Source organism: Ambystoma mexicanum, chromosome 5p (assembly GCF_040938575.1).
Source record: "Ambystoma mexicanum isolate Mex_15411 chromosome 5p, UKY_AmexF1_1, whole genome shotgun sequence".
NCBI lineage: Eukaryota > Metazoa > Chordata > Amphibia > Caudata > Ambystomatidae > Ambystoma > Ambystoma mexicanum.
The window spans coordinates 784004844-784031999 of NC_090930.1; the positions used below are offsets into that span (position 1 = coordinate 784004844).

The 27156-nt window shown below is 49.5% G+C and overlaps 1 protein-coding gene across 4 annotated transcripts in view; it reads right to left on the minus strand.

Annotated features, from left to right (window-relative positions):
- TRANK1 (tetratricopeptide repeat and ankyrin repeat containing 1) overlaps window positions 1–27156 on the minus strand; it is a 2632183-nt gene that overhangs the window by 1251078 nt on the left and 1353949 nt on the right. For all 4 annotated transcript variants that reach the window (XM_069613200.1, XM_069613201.1, XM_069613199.1 and 1 more), the window contains one exon: window positions 13576–13761. In XM_069613200.1, the coding sequence (XP_069469301.1) occupies window positions 13576–13761 (186 nt within the window). The remainder of the gene's footprint in view (window positions 1–13575; window positions 13762–27156) is intronic.

Below are 27156 nucleotides of genomic sequence, written 5' to 3' on the forward strand. Positions count from 1 at the left end.
GTGTGATCCTCTCCTCGAAGCCGCCCGTCGTTTGGATCCAGCGCGCGTCCAGGAACTCCTGTAATGGGCGCATCCGGAGCCTGCACATGGGAATGAGGTAGATGCAAGAAGACATCATTCCGAGGAGGTACTTGATGGACCTCACCTTGGCCGCGTCGGAAACCAACATCCACTGTACCTTGCCCAGGATGGACCTGGTCCTTTCCTCCGACGGGGAGGCCAGAAGGGACACTGTGTCGAGCTTTGCTCCCAGAAACAGTGCGTTTTGCGCGGCTACCAGGTGGGACTTGGCGTAGTTCACGGAGAATCCCAGGTCCGTGAGAAGTTGGACGGTCCTTGCCGTGTGCTCCACGGCGAGCTCCCTCGTCTTGGCTCGGATGAGCCAGTCATCCAGGTAGGGGTAGACGTGGATCCCCTCGCGGCGCAGCTGCGCCGCCACCGGTGCAAGGCACTTGGTAAATACCCTGGGTGCCGACCGTAGTCCGAAGGGGAGGGCTTTGAACTGGTAGTGACGCCCTTGGACCACAAACCTGAGGAATTTTCGGTGCCCCCTTAGGATGGGAATATGGAAGTAGGCATCCTCCAAATCCAACGACGACAGGAAGTCTCCTTCCTCCAGCTGACCCAGGACGTGCTGGAGGGTGACCATCCGGAACTTCTGCGCCTTGATGAACTTGTTCAGACGTCGCAGGTTTAGGATGGGGCGCCATCCTCCCGTCTTCTTCTTCACGAGGAAGTATCTCGAGTAAACTCCGGAGCCCCGAAGCCTCTTTGGGACGAGTTCGATGGCGCCCTTCCTGAGCATCGCCTTTACCTCCTGGAGAAGCTGAGGGACATGAAGCTCTTTCCTGGCCACGGGGGGGACGCGTGGACACCTTCTTTGAAACTCGAGCGCGTGGCCCCGGGCTAAGGCGTCCAGCACCCAACTGTCGGTGGAGATGGACTCCCACATGCTGACGAAGCTCGCCAGCCGGCCTCCCACCGGGGTGCTTCGGTGGGGGCCCGACCCCACGGCCGGTTCAATCCTGTTTCGACGAGGCTTTGCCGCTTTGACCTCCTTGGCGACGACGGCAGGGTCCGCCAGACTTGCCTCGTCCTCTGTAGGCCTCCTGAGACGACGAGCGGGCCGCTTGACGGTAGGTGGAGAAACCGCCGCCGGAACCTTTGGAGGCGCCCTTGCCTCTGCCGCTCCGAAAGGGCGGCCGTCGTTGCTGTAGAACCCCAAGGGCCCGGGCCGTCTCAGTGTCTGCTTTAATGGCCTGAAGGGAATCGTCCACTGTTTTCCCAAACAGGTTGTTCCCATCGAACGGCATGTCCAGGACTCTGGTCTGTACGTCTAGACGGAAGTCCGTAGCCTTGAGCCATCCACGCCGCCTAAGGCACACGCCGTTGCCCAACTGGCGAAACCCAGTGTCGGCGATGTCCGTCGCAATAGTGATGGCGTGGTCCGACGCCACCTCACCTTCCTGTAGGATCTCCAGGGCATCCGCCCTCTTGTCGTCCGGTAGGAAGTCCAGCAGGGGAGCCAATTTGTACCATAGCTCCCTGTCGTAGCGGGCCACGATAGCCAAGGCGTTGGCCGCTTTAATCGTCGTCGCTGCAGACGAGATGACCCTGCGTCCCATAGCCTCCAATTTCTTTCCCTCCCCGTCCGGTGGGGAAGTCGCTGCGGAGGCCGCACCCCCCCCGCTTTCTTCCTGGCCGCCGCGGAGACGACGGAGTCCGGGGTAGGCTGCGCCTAGAGGCACAGGGGGGCCGCGTCCGGGACCCGGTACTTCTTCTCGTACCGGTCTCTTCTAGCTGGCGTCGTGGAAGGGTTCTTGAGGAGGGCGAGGCCCTAATCCCAAATGTCGTCCAGTAGAGGCACCGCGAGGACCGTCTTCCTCTTGGCCTCGCGCCATTGATAAAGGAATCCTTCCTTTTTCTTCTCCTCAGGGCAGAGTTGGAAAAGCTCGGATGCCCTGGCGATCATGGGAGTGGAACGATCCAATCTCGTCGGGCGGAGAAGCCCTGGTGGGAGGTGACGACGGTAGATCCTCATCGTATACCTCGTCGTCCGTACCCGTTGCTGCCGTGTCAGTCCCCGTATCATCCCCTCGGGTGGACGGGGAGGAGGGCTGGACGGGTCGCGACGGCTGAAAAGGAGGTGGAGGGTGAATCCTTCTTTTCTTGGGCGGGGGAACACCAGAAGGTCCCGGTTCAGGATCCCCCGACGGGAGAGGTTCCTCCGTCGGCAACGGTAGTCTCGTCCTTATCTCTGAGCATAAGGACTGTATAGCCAACAAAATGGCCGCCGAGTTGTCTTGCGGTGCTGGCAGAGGGGAATCCGATGGGCGATCAGGGGCCCCGTCGGCACCCTCGACGATGTCGTCGTCACCTGCGTCGGGATCCATCCCGACGGGCCGGTCTTCATCCACGCCAAGGCCGTGGCTTAAGACCTCGATCAGCTCTTCCTCCGAGGTTGAAGCCGAATCTACGACGACGCCCTGCCCCCCCTTTTTCTTCCCCGCTGGGGATTTCACGGGGGTCCTATCGATGGGCACAAAAGAGGACTCCCTCCGAGGTGGCAGGGAGACTCTGAGCCCCGAGGTCGCCACCACTGGTGTAGCCTCCACAGGCTGAGCCAGGGCCGCCGCGACAGTATCGATAGAGGGCTTGGCCGGATGGATTAAGGCCTTCACCACCTTAGGTGCGCTCACCGCCTTATCCTTGAGGGGGGGACACTGCCTCGCTCCCCCTCCGATGGGGCCTTCGAGCTCGACCGGGGCCTCTCCAGGAGCTTCGCCTTGTGCTCGCCCTTCCTCTTACCCGACCCAGAGTGTTGGCTCGTGGCTGAAGGTGCCGGGGAGGGTGCGCCCTGCCTGGCGCCCGTAGAGCCCGACCGTTCGGCGCTCCCGGTGCCAGCGGACTCGCGGTGCTTGGCCTTGTGTTGGACCCCCGTCACCGGGGCGTCCTCAAAGGTCTTAGAAGACCGCTCGGATTTCTTCCTCTTCTTCTCGCCTGACGGGCTCTTCCCTTCCAGCCAGTTGGCGAGGCGTTGATGGCGGTCCTTCATGGTCCGCTCCGACATATTGCCGCAAAACGCACAGTCCTTCTCCACGTGCGTCTTGTCCTCATGCAGGCAGTAGAGACAAAAGGAGTGTTCGTCCTCCTTAAAGACGTTCTGCAGCTGGCATCCAGGGCAGACCCTGAACAGCTTTCTGGGCGTCGAGCTTCCCTTCTCCTGGGCCATGTCCGGGCCTGAGAAGCTTCTGGAGTCCTCCAAAACGTAGCACGACGAAATCTTCACCCTTGAGGGGCGCAGACGAATCCGACACGGGTCCCCGTTGATCGGATGGAGAGTCGGTGGAGCTTGAGGCTCTTTTGACCGGAAAAAACGAAGTTTTTGAGAAAAAAACGTGAAAAATTAGCACTAACGCTCGAGAGCAATAGCACGAGGATCCCAACACATGAACGTGCGGTAAAAATCTGAAGATGGCTGCCAGAGGCGGTGCTTAGGTAGAGGGCAGTCATTGGCTGTGGTCAGTATGACGCAGAGACCAGTGATTGGTTATTACTACGAAAGACAGATCAGAAACGAAACTGATACTGTTTTTTTTTTCTTTACCGAGGATTCCCAGCCTGACGACGGGGAATATTCATGAGCATGTGAATCCATGCCAGACCCCATGCTGGAGAACTGGAGCTTCTGGGCGGATTTCAGATGTTGCACTCGACTACGGATTTCTCTACCCCTGGCACTTGGTTCTTGCCGCAGTGAAGAAGTACAGCTGATCAAGGAAGATGGTCCAGTGGAGTTCGTCTCGGGCTTAGTTGGTCCCACTAAAGCAAGGCAAGAAGTCGTCCCTTCCAGAGCTTCTCTTGTCTATCAGAAAAAAGAGTTTCAGCACAGCAGCAGGGCTTCACCGGGCAATTCAAAGGTCCAGGAGGATTCAGCAAGTTTTGTTCAAGGTTTCTTTGTCAGGTATGTCTCCCACTGCCTCTAGTCCCAAAACCCTCACCTTTTAAGCATGCTTCTCCTATTCATGCACTGCCTAGGCTGCCAGTTACACAGCAGGGTGGCTGTCCTAAAAGGACAGCCACCCTGCTTGGCTGGTTGGCTGGCTGGCTGTCCTAAAAGGACAGCCAGCCAGCCAATCAGGACTGTTTGCATTCAGGCATTCCTAGAGACAAAGGACAGGGGAGTTTCGGGAATCTCTCTCACATCCTGCTTTTCCAGACACACTGGAACCAGAGGCAGGCTTCAGGGCTAAAGCCCGCCAAAGCCAAAACGAACAAACGGCTCAGACCTGATTCAACGCACAGAGTAAAACCCACGAAAGGCCTCACAATCAGAAAATGGCAAAAAAAGAAGACTGGGGCCATTTTGACAAAATGGTCACCCATGGGTGCTATACTGCAGCTGAGGATTCAGCATGCGGTAGAAAATCACAATAGTAGGAAAATTAAACCATTGCCACCAGCCATTTAAAGTAGTGAGGGTAACATAACATTTTTACATGAGAATGTAAGATAAGGGGCTAGTAGGTAACCCCCCCCCCCCAGCACTCCCCATAAGATGGTGTCTGCTGGACCTACAAAGAGTAAAGTTAAGTAACGTCAATTTCACTGAACTATTCTTGGGAACTGTAGTTCGCACAAGAAAATGTAGTTAAACCTTATGAGAAATCTAAAATTATTTCTCTGTGACACTGCACTGAAGGTGCCGTGTGTCACCATACAAAAAGCAGATGCCTACGGAGTTTGTCAGACTCCAAAAACAGTGAAAACACAAAAATCCAAATCAGGTTAAAACACATGAGAGAGTGAGAAAAAGGTCTCGCTCCAAGGTTAAAAATAAAAAGCCCTAAGTTCAGCAAAAGAGTTGGGGGTCTCTAAGGTTGAAAGGAATTAGCACATAAATGAGAATTCTCCCTAACAATCTTTCACATGGGTAGGTACCAGTGGCATCGATGCATTTCTTAGAAAATGTCTCTCCTCGTTCGACTTTCCGTTCTTCACTGAAGGCCTATTTTTTTTATTTTGTATTACTCAATATGTCATCCTCCCTCTCACTGGCGCATTTCGTATTCTTGGACCGCTGAAAGATTGAGAAAGCGGCAGTGGAGGGGATTACATCCTTAATCTCTTTTTCGCTAGCATTTTTCACAATAGAAGCCATAGTTGGTTTAAGGGGTACTTTTGTCTTGCCCTTCTCAACTTCTGAGCCTTTCTGCATCATTGAAGGCGATTCTTTATTACGCTCCCTGGAGGCATCTTCGCACACTGCTCGAGTGGTTTTAAATTGGCCCACTGATTTCCCCTTCACTACAGCGTCCACTCCAGATGTTCCTTGTAAATTTTCCACATGTAACATGATGCTTTCCGTTTGTCGAATTACGGGGAGAGGTTGAGCTGAAGGTTCTGTTGGTTTTTCATGAATAGTTTTCAGCAATGATACCAGCAGCATCTTTTTATCCATGTGCTCAGACTCCAAAGCCTCCTGTAATTTGTTTTGCATCTGACTAGAAGTTTCTGCCTCATGGTCCACCCTTGTCTGCAAAGAGGTGATAAAAGATTCAATGTAAATTAACTGAGTGGACCATAGCAAGAAGAATTGCCTGATCCTTGAAACTCTCATTCATCGTCTCAGAGTTTTAAAAAAGGCGAGAGGGAAATTGTTAAGGCCGACATCAAACTATGTTGGCTTTAACACCGACGGTGTCATGGAATTTATTTGTCCAAGAAGTAGTTTAGGGGAAAAAGCTGTTTAAAGTCGACGCTGATGAAGGAACAAGTTACTTACCTGTAACTGTTGTTCTCCAGCATGGGTCTGGCATGGATTCACATGCTCATGAATATTCCCCGTCGTCAGGCTGGGAATCCTCGGTAAAGAAAAAACCAGTATCAGTTTTGTTTCTGATCTGTCTTTCGTAGTAACAACCAATCACTGGTCTCTGCGTCATACTGACCACAGCCAATGACTGCCCTCTACCTAAGCACCGCCTCTGGCAGCCATCTTCAGATTTGGAAGCACGTGAAGTGGCAGTATGACCAAGTGAAGAGCCGCAGAGGAGTAGGCGGGAGGGTTCGCATGTGAATCCATGCCAGACCCATGCTAGAGAACAACAGTTACAGGTAAGTAACTTGTTCCTTCTCCAGCATGGGGTCTGGCATGGATTCACATGCTCATGAATAAGGAATACATAGCAGTACACACATGCACAACCACGGGAGGTGGCAAAGGCTCAACATTAAGCATTGCATCGAACTCAACATTAAGCATCTTACCTCCTCACCAGGCTCACCTCAGGCGAACAGGTTGCGCAGCACTGCTTGGCCGACCCTGGACTCCTCCCTGGAATCCCGATCGACGCAGTAGAACTTCGTGAAGGTGTGCGTCGACCTCCACGTAGCAGCCCTGCATATGTCCAGCAGGGGCACACCAGAAAGGAACGCCGTGGTAGCTGCGATCGCTCTGGTGGAATGGGCTCTCGGACGGCCGGGCAGCGGTCGGTTTGCCAACCGATGACAGTACATGATACAGCCGGAGAGCCATCTGGAAATGGAAGCCTTCGAGAGAGCCTTCCCCTGATTGACAGGTCCAAAGTTCACAAAGAGTTGTGACGTCTTCCGAAAACACTTCGTGCGGTCCACGTAGAACGTCAGTGCTCTAGCCACATCCAGCGAGTGCAAAGTCCTCTCAGCCGGCGACGAAGGCGACGGGAAGAATACAGGCAACACCAAGGGTTCGTTGAGATGGAAGTCCGACGGTACCTTGGGCATGAAGGAGGGGTGCGTCCTGAGCACCACCCTCGTGTCGTGAAAAGTCAAGTACGGGGCCTTGCAGGAAAGGGCCTGGATCTCTCCCACCCGTCGTGCGGAGGTGATGGCCACAAGAAACGCTGTCTTCCACGACAGAAACTTCAACGGGGCCGAGTGCAGAGGCTCGAACGGAGGTCCCATGAGCTTGGTCAGCACCACGTTGAGCTCCCACGCCGGGGCCGGAGCCTTCACCGGCAGGAACGATCTGAACAGTCCCTTCATGAACTCTTTCACCAGACGATGAGACCACAAGGACGTCCGTCCCGTGGTCCTGGTGTATCGGGAGATCGCAGCCAGATGAATCTTGATGGACGCGTGTGCCAGTCCAGCTTTGGCCAGTGTCAGCACGTACGGCAGAACTTGGGGAGCCGTAATCCGTAGAGGGTTAATCTTCTGTGCGTGGCACCAGACAGAGAACCTCTTCCATTTGTGTCCGTAGCATTTAAGAGTCGAGGACGCCCTGGCCTTTGCAAGAACCTCTCTGCAGTCGGCCGGTATGTCGTATCCTCCAAACTCTAGCGCTGCAGGAGCCAGGCCTGCAAGTTCAGCGATTTCGGGTCGTGGTGGAGGATGGCGCCTCCTTCCCTGGAGAGCAGATCCGCGTCCACCGGCAGCTTGATTGGCGGGGACGCTGACAAGTCCAGAAGGTCCGGGAACCATATCTGCCTCGGCCACGCAGGTGCGACGAGGATCATCCTGCACCGTGACCTCTTGAGCTGGTTGACGAGCCGGATTAGCAGTGGCAAAGGAGGGAACGCGTAGAGGAACAGGCCCTCCCAGGGGAACGAGAAAGCATCGCCCATGCTCCTCGCCTGGGGAAACCTGCTGGCGAACCTCCGGCACTTGGAGTTCGTCGCCGTCGCGAACAGGTCGATCTGGGGTGTGCCCCACCGTCGGAAGAGGCGATCCACTAGATCCTGCCGTAGTTCCCACTCGTGGCACGAGCGCAGCTCCCTGCTGAGTGAGTCGGCGATGGTGTTTTTTATCCCTGCCAGATGAAACGGCACCAGAAACATCCCTTGGGCAACTGCCCAATGCCACAGGTCCTGCGCCTCCTTGGACAGTGCTGGGGACCTGGTTCCGCCCTGTTTTCTGATGTAAAACATGGTGGTGGTGTTGTCGGTGAAGATCCTCACCACCTTGCCCTTGAGGGACGGAAGGAAGGACCTGAGGGCCCAAAACACTGCACGGAGCTCCAGGACGTTGATATGTAAGGATTTCTCCGTCGGGAGCCAAAGGCCCCTTGCGTGTAGATTTTCGGTGTGCGCATCCGTGGTCCCTGTCTCCTGGTGGGCTGGGGTCTGGAAGTCCATGCCCGCCGTCAGATGCGCGCGGGTGTCCCACCACCGGATCGCTCGTCGGAAACTCTCGTCGAGAGTGATCCTTTCCTCGAAGCTGCCCGTCGTTTGGATCCAGCGCGCGTCCAGGAACTCCTGCAACGGGCGCATCCGGAGCCTGCACATGGGAATGAGGTAGATGTAGGAAGACATCATTCCGAGGAGGGACTTGATGGACCTCACCTTGGCCGCGTCGGCCACCAACATCCGTTGCACCTTGCCCAGGATGGTCCTGGTCCTCTCCTCCGACAGGGAGGCCAGAAGAGACACTGTGTTGAGCCTCGCTCCCAGAAACAGAGCGTCTTGCGCGGGTACCAGGTGGGATTTGGCGTAGTTCACGGAGAATCCCAGGTCCGTGAGAAGTTGGACGGTCCTTGCCGTGTGAACGACGGCGAGCTCCCTCGTCTTGGCTCGGATGAGCCAGTCGTCCAGGTAGGGGTAGACGTGGATCCCCTCGCGGCGCACCTGCGCCGCCACCGGTGCGAGGCACTTGGTGAACACCCTGGGTGCCGACCGTAGACCGAAGGGGAGGGCTTTGAACTGGTAATGACGCCCTTGGACCACAAACCTGAGGAATTTTCGGTGCCCCTTTAGGATGGGAATATGGAAGTAGGCATCCTCCAAATCCAACGACGACAGGAAGTCTCCTTCCTCCAGCTGACCCAGGACGTGCTGGAGGGTGACCATCCGGAACTTTTGCGCCTTGATGAACTTGTTCAGACGTCGCAGGTCCAGGATGGGGCGCCATCCCCCCGTCTTCTTCTTCACGAGGAAGTATCTCGAGTACACTCCGGAGCCCCGAAGCCTCTTTGGGACGAGTTCGATGGCGCCCTTCCTGAGCATCGCCTTTACCTCCAGGAGAAGTTGAGGGACGTGAAGTTCTTTCCTGGCCACGGGGGGGACGCGTGGACACCTTCTTTGAAACTCGAGCGCGTGGCCCCGGGCCAAGGCGTCCAGCACCCAACGGTCGGTGGAGATGGACTCCCACACGCTGACGAAGCTCGCCAGCCGGCCTCCCACCGGGGTGCTTCGGTGGGGGCCCGACCCCACGGTCGGTTCAATCCTGCTTGGACGAGGCTTTGCCGCCTTGACCTCCTTGGTGACGACGGCGGAGTCCGCCAGACTTGCCTCGTCCTCTGTAGGCCTCCTTAGACGACGAGCGGGCCGCTTGACGGTAGGTGGAGAAACCGCCGCCGGAACCTTTGGAGGCGCCCTTGCCTCCGCTGCTCCGAAAGGGCGTCCGTCGTTGCTGCAGAACTCCCAGGGCCCGGGCCGTCTCAGTGTCCGCTTTAATGGCCTGAAGGGAATCGTCCACTGTTTTGCCAAACAGGTTGTTCCCATCAAAGGGCATGTCCAGGACTCTGGTCTGAACGTCTTGACGGAAGTCCGTAGCCTTGAGCCATCCACGCCGCCTAAGGCAAACGCCGTTGCCCAACTGGCGGAACCCAGTGTCGGCGATGTCCGTCGCAACGGAGATGGCGTGGTCCGACGCCACCTCACCTTCCTGCAGGATCTCCAGGGCCTCTGTCCTCTTGTCGTCCGGCAGGAAGTCCAGCAGGGGAGCCAGTTTGTACCAGAGCTCCCTGCCGTAGCGGGCCACGATAGCCAAGGCGTTGGCCGCTTTAATCGTCGTCGCTGCCGACGAGATGACTCAGCGTCCCATAGCGTCCAATTTCTTTCCCTCACCGTCCGGTGGGGAAGTCGATGTGGAGGCCGCACCCCCCCCGCTTTCTTCCTGGCCGCTGCGGAGACGACGGAGTCCGGGGTAGGCTGCGCCCAGAGGCACAGGGGGGCCGTGTCCGGGACCCGGTACTTCTTCTCGTACCGGTCTCTTCTAGCTGGCGTCGTGGAAGGGTTCTTGAGGAGGGTGAGGCCCTCATCCCAAATGTCGTCCAATAGAGGCACTGAGAGGACCGTCTTCCTCTTGGCCTCGCGCCGCTGATAAAGGAAACCTTCCTTCTTCTTCTCCTCAGGGCAGAGTTGAAAAAGCTCGGATGCCCTGGAGATCATGGAGTGGAACGATCCAATCTCGTCGGGCGGAGAAGCCCTGGTGGGAGGCGACGACGGTACATCCTCGTCGTATACCTCGTCGTCCGTACCCGTCGCTGCCGTGTCAGTCCCCGTATCATCCCCTCGGGTGGACGGGGAGGAGGGCTGGAAGGGGCGCGACGGCTGAAAAGGAGGCGGAGGGTGGATCCTTCTTTTCTTGGTAGGGGGAACACCAGAAGGTCCCGGTTCTGGGTCCCCCGACGGGAGAGGTTCCGTCGGCAACGGTAGTCTCGTCCTTATCTCTGAGCATAAGGACTGTATAGCCAACAAAATGGCCGCCGAGTTGTCTCGCGGCGCTGGCAGAGGGGAATCCGACGGGCGATCAGGGACCCCGTCGGTACCCTCGACGATGTCGTCGTCACCTGCGTCGGGATCCATCCCGACGGGTCGGTCTTCTTCCACGCCGAGGCCGTGGCTTAAGACTTCGACCAGCTCCTCCTCCGAGGTTGAGGCCGAATCTACGACGACGCCCTGCCCCCCCCTTTTCTTCCCCACGGGGGATTTCACGGGGGTCCTATCGATGGGCACAAAGGATGACGCCCTCCGAGGTGGCAGGGAGACTCTGAGCCCCGAGGTCGCCACCACTGGTGTAGCCTGCACAGGCTGAGCCAGGGCCGCCGCGACAGTTTCGATAGAGGGCTTGGCCGGATGGATTAAGGCCTTCACCACCTTAGGTGCGCTCACCGCCTTATCCTTGAGGGGGGGGACACCGCCTCGCTCCCCCTCCGATGGGGCTTTCGAGCTCGACCGGGGCCTCTCCAGGAGCTTCGCCGGGTGCTCGGCCTTCCTCTTACCCGACCCAGAGCGTTGGCTCGTGGTTGATGGTGCCGGGGAGGGTGCGCCCTGCCTGGCGACCGTAGAGCCCGACCGTTCGGCGCTCCCGGTGCCAGCGGACTCGCGGTGCTTGGCCTTATGTTGGACCCCCGTCGCCGGGGCGTCCTCAAAGGGCTTAGAAGACCGCTCAGATTTCTTCTTCTTCTTCTCGCCGGACGGGCTCTTCCCTTCTAGCCAGTTGGCGAGACGTTGATGGCGGTCCTTCATGGTCCGCTCCAACATGTTGCCGCAAAACGCACAGTCCTTCTCCACGTGCGTCTTGTCCTCATGTAGGCAGTAGAGACAAAAGGAGTGTTCGTCCTCCTTGAAGACGTTCTGCAGCTGGCATCCAGGGCAGACCCTGAACAGCTTTCCGGGCGTCGAGCTTCCCTTCTCCTGGGCCATGACCGGGCCTGAGAAACTTCTGGAGTCCTCCAAAAGCGTAGCTCGACGAATCTTCACCCTTGAGGGGCGCAGACGAATCCGACACGGGTCCCCGTTGATCGGATAGTGAGTCGGTGGAGCTTGAGGCTCTTTTGACCGAAAAAACAAAGTTTTTGAGAAAAAACGTGATAAAATAGCACTAACGCTCGAGAGCAATAGCACGAGGATCCCAACACATGAACGTGCAGTAAAAATCTGAAGATGGCTGCCAGAGGCGGTGCTTAGGTAGAGGGCAGTCATTGGCTGTGGTCAGTATGACGCAGAGACCAGTGATTGGTTGTTACTACGAAAGACAGATCAGAAACGAAACTGATACTGGTTTTTTCTTTACCGAGGATTCCCAGCCTGACGACGGGGAATATTCATGAGCATGTGAATCCATGCCAGACCCCATGCTGGAGAAGCAAATGTTCTCATTTCCTCCTCTCTCACCATTATCTTCCCATCTTTATGATTTATAATTAGGGTTGACAATTGTACATTGTCTCTTTGGCCCTTATCCAATTCCCTGAATATCACGAATGGATTTTTACTAACATAGAAATCTTGTTGATTTGAGCTGTCGGGGAGATACCTGTGTGTCTTTCAGTGATCCTGGATGTTCTTCTCTGACTCCTTTCCCCCACCTTCCAGAGTTTCAAGTTTCTGTTCTTCACTGAAAGCAGTGTTGCTCCCCCAGTTTATCGCCTTAGCTGAATCTTGCAATTCTGCTTCCTTACATTGAGACACGCCATTTCTATGTCGCACGAGCCGAGTTGACGGCTTGAGTTTTCATGCCAAGACAAGTGGAGTAGTTGATCCTTCAGCTGTACTGAAAGTACTTTATTGCAATTTATCATCTTGAGAGGGGGAAATTTGATGTCTAATTCGGTTAAACATCTATTTTGTTGTCCCTTGAATATGCCTTCAATTTCGACTGGCACTGTGTTCCATCATTTCCATATAGGATCCTACTAGTTTGCCGTTTTGCCTACCATGGCTGCTTTGCCCACAGTAAGCTGGTTTGTACAAACTATTTTCTCCCTCTACTCTGGCGTTTTTACGCTTTACGTGTACATAAATGTTTCCATGCTATGGTTTTAGATATCATCTTTGAATGGACCCCTTAGATGCGGAGCTCGTGCAGATTTACCAAGTCCCTACAAACAGTAACAAAGTCTTAGGTTTTGGTGCGTGTTTGTCTATGCCCCACAGTTCACCAATTGAGGGTTTGGCAATCCTATGCATTATTTTATCCACATAACCGTATACCTTCCTTTGTCATACAAGTTTTGTTTCATTCACAGGTTAATACATCTTGGTCCTGATGAAGGCAGTTATACCAACATGATCCACCGAAATGTATGTTACAGGTTACATGGCTGATTAATTGAGTTTGTCTGTACGTAGTGTACCTCCATAGGTTGACCTTGGATAAAGTTACCATCTAGATTAGGTGTAGCTGGTCTCTGTTATTTAATGAAGGGCAGTCTTTGTTGACACTCATGGTGTGTTCTTACATGGACATGAGGTTGATCATGATACGAGCGATTCTCTGGAGTTCAGGAATATTTGGTCTCCGTTAGTCATTAGAGGCGTTTTGGGGGATATTTTTGTATGTTTCGTGTTTGTTACCTGTGATTTTATTTCACATGAATAAAAGATGAATTCTTGTGTGATTTGGTTTCTATATCAGTAAATCACAATAAACGTAAAAACATTTTTTAAGTGTTTCTGATTTATATATCAGATACTGTATGCAAAATATTAAGCTAGACTAGTGATTTATTGTACTCTTATGATTGCCATAGCATAACCCCAACAGGTATGTACTAGCCAGAATAAATGTCGAGATTCACAGCCATCAAGACATTATCCCTGATTGGAACACTTGCCTGTTGGATTTTATAATATTTGACAATCATTGTGCAAATGCAATCATCTATTTTCATTTGTGGTGGTCAGGGGGCGGTGCACCTGCTAAAGGAATGGAGAGGGAACCCACTTTCTTTCACTCAACAGGGCCTCAGCACACATACTTTGATGACCACTGTTCCAGTAGCTTACATTGGGAGTGGACCGCAACATATTGGGAAAACTAGTACAAAGCACTTTCAACAGAATACTCTATCGAAAGTAAAATACTTACTTTGTTCAACTTTTGGGTTTAAAATGATGGAAACTGAAGCATGTAGAGGTGTGTCGCCTTCCTGAAAAGATACACTCTGGGGATTGGCTCCTCTGGACAGGAGAAAATAAGAAGATTCAAAATCATTCCTTTTTAAGCAGGTTCGAATGGGTTTTTCCCCTACGGCTCCATATCCATCAGGAGAGACTGTTGAGAAAAAAAATGTATACATAATGCAACAAGCATTGACACAAACAATAGTTGGCTGCTGTACATGCATTTAATGATCATTTTCCAAGCAAAGGCATCTGAAGCCCAGGTAGTCAATCCTTTTGACAGCTATTCCCAACATATGTCCAGGGAATATCATAATTTCTTATGTATTGCCATGATATGGTCTGGTAGTCTCACCATATGGAATGTTTATAATAACAGTAAAAGGTCAGGTACCAATACCATTTCAAGGCCATGTTATCTAAACCTCAGATTACTCCCATCATTGGCAAGTAAACCTAAAAATCCCAGATACTTGCACTGCTGTTCTCGCACGACAGCCAAGGAGTTTATCAGTTAGAAAAGCAGTGCAGGGTTACATTAAGCCCACAGTGGTAACATTTTTTATAATTACTAGCTAATAGCTCACAGAATACTTCTTTATGAACAAAGGAGTAAGGTTAAATACCAAGTGGAACTTCTATGAACTGATTACAAACTATTTACTTTCCGAGATGACTGCCTACTTTTGGTTGGGAAGCGTGAACTGCATGCACAGACTTTGTGAGGTCACAAATCTTTTAGTAGGGAATAGAGCACAGTAGCTACAAAACTTGTGAGGTTCTAATTCTAGCACCTTTCCTTTGAATTGTATTTCAAAAGTATGTGGAAGCAGCAATTCTCCATAGAAAACATTTATAGAAGTAGGAGTGTTGAAGTTAATTTGAAAAATGTGAATTCATTCAGAAAAAATGTGTAAAAACTCGAAATTTTCCACTTTCCTTAGGAAAAGAACAGGAATCCATGCCCGTAACATTGTGGCCACCATTGGCCCAAACAATGAGCTGCAAAGGCACAGTGCGGACCTTAACACCTCACTAGAGCGCAATCATCCAGAATACTGTGTTGAAACGCAGAGCCTAGTAGTTGCAGCAGGACTGTAGGGGAGGAAGAGAAGCAGTGGTGCGGACACTCGATCGCCCACTGAGACCTTCCATTACTAGTGCACAACAGGGAGTAGTGGCATGAAGTGCACAGCAGCATCTGTGAGGGGCACTCTGAAACAGAAAGTAAGTTATTCTCCTACGCCCAACTCCGTCACTGGTACATGCACCCGCTGGTCCGACAAAGGGCTGTACATGACTGCAACCCAAATGAACTCACTTTGCAGGAGGGACTAACTGGGGGGAACATATCAAAACTATACAAGTTGATGCAGGAGGACATGCTGACTTCGTCCTGCGTATATGACACAATGGGAAAAAGACCTGGGTTGTTCGAACGAGGACCATGCTTGGGTGGACATCTGGACAAGAAGCTACTCCTCCTAAACCTGTGTGACGAACAAAGAATGTGCTCTTAAATTACTTCTTCGTTGGTACTATCCCCCCAATGCGGCTCAACCACATTCAGAACTCGTTGGACCTGCAATGCTGGCGAAATTGCGTGACGCAAGGCACTTACTTACACATGTGGTGGGATTGTCCTACTGCTCAGACCTTCTGGGAAGAAGTACTCGCTGAGATTGAAGCCATCAACCAGGCAAATGCTTTAAGTGATCCTCCTGGGTACTCTGATTCTGTGTGTTTACCCAAAATCTGGGGCTACACCCAAACTTATTATTCAGCTCCTCCTAGCAGAGAGGATCATGATTGCCTGGACTTGGAAAACTCCAGAGGGCCCGTTAATATCCTTATGGTGGGTCAAATATGGGGAAGAAAGAACACTTGTGGGAGACACATGTGTTTATCGTGACTCCAACCAAACATCTATCATCATCTCTCTAGTTTAGTCATACTCCATTCAGAACATATTCCACCTGCAGTAACATTTCTGTGCTCAATGGTTTAATGTACACAAAATAAATGTTTTTATTATATAAAATGTTTAATAAAAATTCAATAGCCCAAACAACTGCCTCCAGTCCACTCTGAGTGGACTATTTATCACAAAAATTAGCGATGGGGTTAGTAAAAGTGACTCATAAAAGCTCAAATAACGATATTACACTCATGACGAATGTTAGGTAAAGATTTGGGGTAGTACCCTTTCAGTGCACTACAACAACCTCAGCCTCCTGGCAATTGGGACCCAACCTTTGGTATAAGTCTGAACTACAAAGGTTGGTAGTGTGGCCTATCAGCCAGGCTTATCTCAGGAGGGGTCAATGTGAGCAGTAGTTGTTAAGCAAAGTTTGTATGCAGTACCCTCTGAGAACACTACAAACAACTAGGACTACAGGTATAGGCAACCCAACCTTTGGTATAAGCTTGTACTACACAGTTTTGGTCGCGTGTTGAGCACCCATGCTTATTTCAAGAGGGGAAATGTGAGCTGTAGTGGAGTTACACAAAGATTCACAATTACAGGTATTCAAATAAACTCTTACACTCAAGGTTTCTTGCATAAAAAATAATTTATCAGTCAGTTATAAAGCCTTCTTCAGAAGAGAGCAATTAGAATAGTACCACACAAATATACTTCAATACTGTACATTCTGAATTTCTGAATCAGACAAAACTCTTTTGGGATGGCCCACAGACACAACCTACACCCACAGGTGACTTCAGTAACAAGGGCGCTGGGGACATTCATATCTTACTGTTGGCATTCAGAACACTCTTAAAAGGTTAGTACAAGGCAAAGGGTATTGGTACACAAGAAATTACAAATATTCATAAGCAGGCAAATACTTTCAGATAGCACTTAGAAGAGTCATTCAATTCAAATAGGCTAATCCAAAGTCAATGGGCAAAAGTCTTTGTATAGGATGCAGCACTTCAGGTAAGCAAATGGAAAAGTCTTTGCACAAGTTCTTAGGAGTCGTTGATAAAGTGAAGAATCAAATCAAGGGCCACAAGCTGATTAAACTTGTGAGTTGCAGAAGTTACAAGCACTTCAACAGTAAGAGGTAAGTTCTCTTAGGCTAGTTTTACAGTACCTTAGCAAAGAAGAAAAAGATGCAGCTGAAGGCTTCTGTTCCTGTACAGCTCTGCAGATCTTACTGTTCCTGGGCCTCAGTCGTGGGGACAAGAGGGAGGACGCCCGGGGACTCCTGCACTGTATTGGCACCGTCAAAGCTGGCAACCGGTAAACTTTACTTTCAGTGGCTGTTTCGTGTTTCAGCTCCTTGCAGTACAGCAAATAGCAATAAGCGTGGTTCCTGGCTGTCAAGGTGGACTTTCCTAACAACTGAGGTCTCACACTCCATTTAGGGGGGGATCAGGCTAGGTCAGTCCTGCTTCGTGGGAGTCCGGGGATCTTCCAAAAGCTTTAGGCCAGCTTACAAGCAACACACACAATCTGTTGTCCTTCTCCCTGGCTCTATGGTTTCCTACAGCAACTCTGAAGAAATTCAACCAGCTCCGAGATGGGTGTCCAGGTGGCTTACTTGGGAGTTGATTGGTTTTACCAACTCAAAGGGAGAAGTCGTCCTTTGCAGGGCTTCTCTGTCGATTCGAACTTGGCAATTTGGACCTGCAGGAGGGCTTCACCAGGCAAACTAATGGTCCAGGAGTTGCACAAGCCGTCCCCTTCAAGCTCTTCTTTGGTTCCTTCGTCCAGTGGTCGACTCTGCCTTCCAAGCCAAAATACTCGCCTTTTATTCAGTTCTCTCCCATTAAACACTCAAATACACTTCAGAAATACACACTCTTAGGTTTCTCAGAATCAGTAAAGACCCATTGGGGATGGCACACAGACATTTCCTACACCCTCACGTGACTTAAATAACAAGGAAAGTGTGGACATTAATATATTACTGTACATTCAGAGTAGGCTTTGAGAGCATCAAAGATAAGGGGTTATTAGAACAAACAAGAGATCACAAATATTCTTTAAGCTGGCAAAAACCTTTGCCCTCCACCCCCCTTACAGAGTAAGTAACCCCTTCCTGCCTTCCTGGAAGGATAGGTGCAACACAATAACAGAGGAGAGAAGAGTCATTCAGGGACTTAGGCTGAGCCAATGTCAATGGGCAAAAGTCTATGTGGACTGAAGCACTTCTTGAAGGTGAGTAAAAGTCTTTGGACAATGTTATTAGAAGTCTTTGGTGAAAAAGAAGAATCAAATGTAGGGCCACAAGCCGGGAGAGTTGTGAAGTAGAAGAGCAAGCAAATCCACAGTGAGAGGTAAGTTCTCTCAGACTTTACAGTACCTTTAGGTTTGAAGAAAAGATGCAGCGGATGACCTCTGTTCCTGTGCAGCTCTGCAGATCCTGTTGTTCCTGGGCATCAGTCATGGGGACAAGAGGGAGGACTTCTGGGGACTCCTGCACCACAATGGGACGGTCACCGACAGAAACCGGCAAACTTTCAAACAAGTGGCACTTCTGTGCTTCAGCTTCTCGCAGCTACCGCAAACAGCAACAACGCAGTTTCTGGCTGTCGGGATGGACTATCCTTGCTTCTGGGGTCCTGCAATTTGTTGAGGGGGCTCAGGCTCGGTCAGTCCTGCTTCCTAGGAGTCCAGAGGATCTTCCTGGAGCTCTTGGCCAACTTAAAAGCAACACACACAAACTGGTGTTCCTCTCCCTGGTTATTCGGTTCCAGCAGCAACTGCAATGGAAATTCAACCAGCGCAGAGAAGGATGTCCAGGTGGCTTACTTTGGAGTTGATTGGTCCCACCAACTCAAGGGGAGAAGTCGTCTTTGCAGGGCTTCTCTGTCGATACGAATTTGGAGCTACAGTAAAGCAGCAGGGCTTCACCGGGCAAACCAACGGTCCAGGAGTTGCAGCAGGCGTCCTCTTCAAGTTCTTCTTTGGATTCCTTCCTCCAGTGGTAGACTGCCTTCCAAGCCAAAAGCTTCTCCTTTTATGCAGGTTTCTCTCAATTATTCAGGCCTATCTGTCAGTCATCCAGCATCCAGTCATCCGGACAGCCAGCCGGCCAATCACCTAGTGCATTCCTGTCTCCTAGCAGACTAAGCACAGGGAGTTTCGGGCACTTACCTCGCTTCCTGCCCCCACTGGACACCTTGGAGCCAGAGGCAGGCTTTTCTCGTGAATCCCGCCGAAGACAAAATGAACAAAGGGACCAAACCTGCTTTGGCGCTTAGAGTAAATCTCACAAAAGGACCTTTCCACAAAGAAATGGCGAAAAAAGAAGACTGGGCCATTTTGACAAAAATGGCACCCTTGGGTGCTTTACTGCAGCTACGAACTGAGCCCCAGTAAAACACAACACAGCAGTATAAAGTAACCACTGCCACCAGGCATTAATTGTGTAAAGGGTAACATAAAAAATGTTACATGAGAAGCTAGACAAAGGGGCTAATAAGTAACCCCTCCAGCATCCTATTGCAAGGTGTGGGCTGCATCTAGAAAGTTACAATGTAAAGTAAAGTCAATTTCACTTTACTGTTCTCGGAAACAGTAGTTAATCCAAGAGTAAGGTATTTAAACCATGGGAAATCTAAAAGACTTCCATGTGTCACTGCACTAAAGGTGCTGTGTGACACAATGCAAAAAGATGTCTATGGAGTTTGTCCAAAACCACAGAGTTCAAATCACAGAAAAAATAAATCAGAGTATGGGGAAAAGGTCTCACTCTCTCCAGGTTCAAAATTAAAAAGACCTAGAGTCCAGCAAACGTACTGGGGGTCTCTAAGGTAAAGAGGAATTAGCATATTTCTGAGGATTCTCCCTAACAAACAGTAACTCTAACAATAAATTCACTTTTCATATTACACAGATGTCAGTCTGGACTTGTCGCCTAAATGCCTTTCCTCTGGTGATGTACACTATTCACACTCTACTTCAATGTTTACTTCTGGCCAAAAGACATAGGCAACCACAAAACAGTCTATATTAACTCTCAGATGTCATGTGTTCCATCTCAGATCTGCATATATTTCCTTTAATGCACTGTGTATTGTACAAACAAAAAAGTGTAGACAGACATATGTTTCGGCCTCTTATAGGGGGGGTTCTATCTTCACCAACCCTCAAAAAAAAAGGGAAGGAAAACTGAGCGGCGGGTTGGGGTGGTGGTATATCCAGACTTTGGATTGACCCCCCTTTTTCTTCCCCTTTTTTTTCTCTCTCTCTGTTAACACGCCATATTCGGTGTACTAGCTGCGCTGCACGCCTAATACTGGATTTCTAGGATTGGAGCGTGCAGGAAGTCGGCCATACTCAATTCTCAGTTTCAGTTTACCAGAAGGTAAGCATCCTGCCCTCGGCACGGTCGGCATCCTGTCTCCTCTATTGCTGTCAGTGTTCGAATCCCCCTCTTCCTCCTGGGAGGCCCTCTCTTCCCAGTCCCTCTTAGCTTTTTATTGTAAGAACGTTATTAGCCATTCTATGGCATCTAGTCAGCACACCTTGGTTCTGCAGAACCTGTCGCATGGATTTGTTCCTCTTCCTTGTCTCAGTAGTGAAGTCTTCACTGTTATGCCCAATTGGATGCGGTAACCATGTGGGAGACTACACCAGCCTTGTCCTCTTGGTAATAAGTAACCCACCTATTGGTATAGGTCAACACAAATTGTTAGAGTGCATGAGCAGCCAGAGGGGTACATATGAGCTGTAGAGAGGTAAAACTGAGATTCACCAGTGCAACGAACTCTTTCATACCAGTGAAAGCAAGACTACGGAAATTCAACCTTAAGTACATGCTGCTTTACCCGTCCCGCCTCAAAGTACTCTATAAGGGAAAAGCAATCTTCTTAGAGACCCCAGCTGCATTAAACATGTGGTTCAAACATAACAATCTTGCAGAAGGCGGGGAAGAACCAATAAAGGCAGACATGAGATAATTGAGCATCTAATACTGCAAGAAAAATCGGACGCTCCCACAACAAAGCATGGAACAGACTGACCGCACTCGGAATTTACCGCAAAGATAGCAACATCGGACAGGAGCTGAAAGGACCACGCGTGAGAACGAGAAGTGACCCACCCCTCCAAAAACTGTGCAGGCAGTGCACCTATACACCACCTGTTTCGAAAGGCCAGGAGTGGCCTAGAAGGCTCGGGACCCCCTGAGCGCTGCAAGTTGGAAGCAACTGCTAGGGACAGTTCAAAGTTGTTTTATTTGTTTTCCTTATTCACCACAATGAAGGTTATAAAAGTTGGTAAGTTTCCAAATCATGCCACAGCAGGGGCGGGGGGAATGGCGAGAGAGGCGAATTTGCTGGAGCTGGGCAAGCAGGCGGGAGAAGCTGTTAGTTGCCTGACTGCAGCTCCAGTCAACCCCACCAAGAGACCGGGACACCCGAAACACCCCTGCTGAACCACTATGGCAGCAAGAATAAAAATAATGACATGGAATGTGAGAGGCTTAGGAATTTATCTACGGAGGAACAGAATCAAGTCCTACTTACACAGGAAGGGCGTGCAAATAGCACTACTACTACTACTATAGTAGTGGGGGGGGGAGACTTTAACTTTGTGCATAACCCAGAACTTGACAGGTCCCTTCCCCAACCAAAAGGCCCATCTGCGGCTACAGCTGCCCTAACCTTAATGATGAACAGGCCAGACCTCGCAGACACATGGAGGGAATTGCATCCAGAAACACCAGGCTACTCTTACTTCTCGTCCCCACATGGCCTGCACACGAGATTAGATTATGTCTTTATAAGCAAGGAACACCTATCACAAATAGAAGGGGCACAGTACTTAGGGAGAACCATCTCAGACCATTCACCACTCCTGGTAGAGTAGAACCATACCGGCCCTAGACCCCCCCCCATCCCTGTGTGGAGAATGCCTGTGGAGGCCTTGAGGGATCAGGCGTTCAAAGATGAGCTACAAGACTTCATAGATAACTTCACAGAAGTAAACATGGGGAGTGTCGACCACATGAGCACAATGTGGGATGCCCTAAAAGTAGTAATAAGGGGAGAAATTATAACAAAAGCAAGAGGCATCCGGAAACAGCTGCGAGTGGAATTAGACCAGTGGGAGCGAAAGGTTGAAAGATTGGAAGGCACCCCCATAAACACCCATCAGAGGGAGGTCAACCTTAAAACACTCAGAGAGAAATGCACGACGGCATGGAATAGGCTGGCTAAATTTGACTACACTACTAAAACAAACAGAGCACACATGGAATCTGACAGGCCGAGTAGACTAATGGCCTGGTTATGCAAAAAGGAACACCCCAGACACACAATCACAGCACTACAAGACACAGTCGGAAACATGCATCAAACTCAACAGAGCATAAATGACACCTTCAAACATTTTTACGCACACCTATATTCTCACAAGGATCTGGTCCCTTGGGAACAAATAGCAGACACACTAGAAGAGATAGGATTGCCCAGGCTGTCCTCTACACAATCCGAGACCCTAGACGCAGACATCACAACTGAAGATTTAGCCGAAGCAATCAAATCCCTGGCCACTTGCAGGTCTCCCGGGAGCGACGGGCTACCCACAGAGTTTTATAAAGCGTATGAATCTTCCCTGACATCCCTGCTACATGAGGTCTTCTAAGAAGCACACGAGCGAGGGATACTACCAGAAAGTATGAGAGAGACCCTCGTGATCCTGATTGTTAAGCCCAACAAACCCACTGATAAATGTGATTCTTACCGCCCACTAGCCATGCTCAATTATGACATGAAAATATTAACTACAATCCTGGCTAAGAGGCTATCTAGACTAATAGGAGATATTGTACACACAGATCAGTGCGGCTTTGTACCGGGCCGAAACACAACCATGAACTTACGCAGACTGCAACACGTCATGAAGCAAACCGACACAAACACGGAACCATACGCACTGCTATCCCTAGATGCCATTAAGGCATTTGATTCCATATATTGGGAATGGCTGGTGGGCGTCCTTGAAGGATTCGGCTTTGGCCCAGGGTTCATTATATGGATCAAAATACTTTACACCAAACCAAGAGCATGGGTAAAGACTGAGAAATATGTATCAAAGGCATGGGACATATGCAGGGGCACCAGGCAAGGCTGCCCGCTATCCCCCATGCTTTACATACTGGGACTGGAACCCATCGCCATTTATTTTAGGAAGACATTTTTTGATGCGGGGATACGCCTGGGCGGAGTAGATCACATCATCTCACTCTACGCGGATGATGTACTGCTCTATATCAGAGATCCACATTCCAATGTGCCAACCATGCTAGACGTTCTAAACAACTACTCTAAGGTCTCAGGCATACAATTTAGCAGAGTAAAATCCTGCCTATTCCCCCTTGCAGGCCTAAAGGGCAAGAGCATAGAAGAACTTCCTTCGGTGGGGATACAGTGGGCGACCACCTCATTTAGATACCTTGGCATTCAAATAATGCACACCCCTGAACTAATGCATGAGCACAACACAAAGGCAGCAATCCCCGCACGGCGCAAATCAATGGGTTTCTGGGCAAAACTCCCCCTGTCAATGATGGGCAGAGCCTCTATAATAAAAATGATTGTCCTCCCCAGATTCTTATATGGGTTCCAAAATGTACACTACTACATCAGCACTCCTTTCTTTCGCCTGCTCGAGGCGATCCCGCAAATTCCTGTGGGGGAAGGGCTGACACAAGATAGCACTTTCCACATTAGTCCTACCATACAGGCAGGGGGGAATCTAACTCCCAAACCTAAAAAAGTATTACCTGACAGCATAGCTCAGCTTCGTGACCAAGTGGTTAGCGGACGACACCACATCCGAGACACCCCTACTACAATCCATGATCTCCCCGATACAACTAAAGGAACTCATTTGGGCGCCCCACCACCTTCTGAGAAACACACTCTTCTTAGCCACCCTGGGAAGGAAAATATGGCACAGAACAAAGGCACTTACCCACCTAAAGCACCCATACTTTTCAGAAATACCAATGATCTCGGACCTATGCAAAACAGACACTGACATGCAGCACATCAGGCACTGGGAAAAGAAAGGGGTCTACACTTGGGGAGACTTGTATGCCGAGGGCGGTATCAAAAGTTACGCACCATAGCGCAAAACAAATGGGAAATATGGCCAGAAGAACCTGAATCAATCGGACCCCTTAACTACATTGCTATATTACTTGGGTGAGGGATGGAAACCAGTGTCCCAAATATACTGCCACTTAAGTGACATTCCTAACCCAAGGAGCGTGGAAATGAAAAGCAACTGTGGGGTAGACGTGGGTCACGAAATAACAGATGGGGAATGGGACAGAGCGCTAACGTTTCCTAAAGCGGTGTCCAGAAACCATAGATTCCGGCTGATACAACTAAACATGCTGCACCGAACATAACTAACCATGCAAGATGGCGAAATTCAATAAACAAATACAACCCTACTGTGTCTGGTGCAGGGCAGATAGAGCGGACCTACTTCACATGATTTGGGAATGCGCCAATACGCAGTCCCTATGGGACAAAATAAAACAGACAAGTGAAGAGGCTGGCATGACCAGGAACAAATGGAACCCAGACGAATGTCTCCTGGGAGCATACCCCAGACCAGCCAAACTCAAACACCTGGTTAACAAATGGGGTCTGTTCTGACGTGTAACATTTAGGGGGGCTACTATTTCTATTGTGTCCAAGAAAATACAAAAACACTTTAAATGTGTTGCGCCAAACTGCACTTAGAAAGAGACTAAAACGCTCAACAACAGTCAGCACCTGATGTTAGACGCTTTTTGCTACAATTGAGAACAAACCAGCTCCCGGTGCTTACCATAATTGGTCCAAGGCTAAAAATCCCTCGTGAATCCAGAACATGTAGAATATGTAAGAAAATAGGAGTTCTGGAATCGGCACGGCATGTATTAACACTTTGCCCAAAATTGGGACCGCTATATATGAACTCATATGAAAAATGGGTCCACAACCTTGAGGCAATAAAAGATGAGTTCTTTTGGTATGGATGTCTGAATCCAGTCACTTTAGGCCTTCAGTTAGCTCTCTTTAGGGTATGGAACCATGTGAAGCCTTTACTTCAGTGAAAACCTTATCACTGTAGTAACAAAGTGATATTTAATGGTCTCTTCTATACACTTCTGTATTGGGATGGGGAATTCCCAATAACTATAGGTGCTCACCTGTTAGTGTAACTCACCCACCTTAAACCATAACTTATCAAACTCCTCTACGTGGCTGTTATGTGATGTATTTGTACTTTTATATTTCATTTTATTTTTATATCTTATATTTTTATATGATTGAGTTGATCTCTCTTGTTTATGCTCTGTTTATGTTTATGTTTTGTTTGTACATTGAGATGTTTATATGTTCTTGGGATGTATATACCTATGAGTTGTGTAAAATCCAATTTTTTTGGATTGCATCACAATAAAGTATAAAATAAATTAAAGTGTTTTTGTATTTTCTTGGACACAATAGAAATTACCTAGGCCTACTACAATCAATAAGTAGCCCCCCCTAAATGTTACACGTCAGAACAGACCCCATTTGTTAACCAAGTACCTCTAGCCCGTTGTTCTGCCGTAGTTGGGCTATCCCTCCAGTTACCAAACTCAAACACCTGGCAGAATTAATGGATATAATGTGCATACTGGCAAAAATATCTATTGCGATGTCCTGGAAGAAGCCCGCAGGGCCACAACATAAAACATGGTACAAAGAACTAGAGCGGTGGGTGAACGCCAAAACAAAGGAATGGGAGGACAGCGTTGCCAGATCCACAGATGCCTCGAGCATGACACTAGAAGCATGGAAGGAAATTACAGGAAACATATTTCACCCCTCAGACTATAAGCCCCCATGAACAAAAACAACCTAAATAACATCGACCTGCAACCAAAGTTGCAATGTCACAGGGGCAACCAGAGAAAACCCAAATGGGACCCTACTGGCCCAAACACCCCTCCTCCCCCCCTGCCCGGCTACTCCCTTTATGCTAGAAAACGTGGACCCACCCCGCTGGGACAAAACAAGGAGACAGTTAATGTTGTTTTGTTTATAATGTTACTGTTTTATTATGTGATGCTCATAATCCTTTAACCACTGGCATGCAAAATGTCATGCAAAATTGTAAAATGATAAATGCCAATAAACAAATTAAAAAATGAAATAAAACACTGAGATTCACAATTACAACAAATAACACTCACGAGGTTTTCTAGTAAAATAATTATTAACTGTCAGTTTTAAATAAGCCTTCTTTATAAAGGGCAATATGCAACAATAAAAATACACTTCATAACACTTCCTCAGATTTAAGCTAAACAAGTAGATACCCTTTTGGGATGCCTCACACACACTCCCTACACCCTGAGGTGACTTCAATTACCACTTTTTGTAATACTGAGGTTGTGGAAAAGGAAAAGGTTAACAGATTCTTAGAGCATGTGAATTTTTTTCAATCTCCCAATGAAGTCTAGATTAGATCTAACCCAGCAATACAAGTTATACTTATGAACCACCTATGAGGGACAGTTAGGACCAAAGTCAATGGGTTGGAAGAGTCTGCATGGAGCCAGTACAGCCAATGCCATTTTGAACAATGTCTATGGAGCTGAGGCACTTCCTTCAATAGCACAAACGTCTTGCACAATGTTTTTTTTGAGAGTTTGTAGTAAAAAGAATCACTGTTGGGCCACAAGCTGTAAGGCTTATGAAGGGCAGAGCTGGAATCAACTGTGCAAAAAGCAGCTACTGCAAGTCTCCAGTGAGAACAAGCAAGCTACAGACACAAGAGGTAAGTACCCCTTAGTCAAGACAATACCTTAAATTGGAAATTATAAGTTACTCACCGTAGTGACTAACATACTCTTAGTCCATAGTACCCTTTCCCCCATACTGTATGGGCTTCCTTTCAAAGGGACGGGAGATGGAACCTTTTTCACCAGAAAAAACCTTCTTCCCCTTTAAATTTAGAGGCGCTAGGGTGCGGCCCAGGGAGCATGTGCTGCCCCAACTCCGCCCTCCGGCGCCACACCTCAGTCCCCATTGACACGTCAACAATAATCAGTCAGTCAAACAAGTTTATTCGGATTAAAAAAATCCATCAAACACAAAAAACATCATACAAAGGCAAACCAATCAATAATCCAAAACATAATAACAAAATGCACCCCATCATAAGTCACTGAGAAAAAAAAAGAAAAAAAAAGAAAAAAAAAAGGTAAGTAAACCTGAAAGCCCCATTATCTTCAAGCTGACCCCCACTGCAAGGGCCTGTCCCCCAAGGGGCCTAACCGATCACATCCCAAAGGGGTAAGGTTAGCACCAGACAGTGGAGAGGACCTCATAGTTTACCTCGTAAGGCATTCAGAGTCTAAGTGGAAATGTGTGCTAATTCGAATTCCGCTCCTTGGCGACCACATGGACCCCCCACATTTTCACAAGACCCCCTTTACCACTCTCCAGTCCTAAAATGCCAGTCCCACAATGTCGCCCAACTAATCACCCAGTCTTGGCACTCTGCGACATCCCGCCAAGGTTTCCCTGGACACAA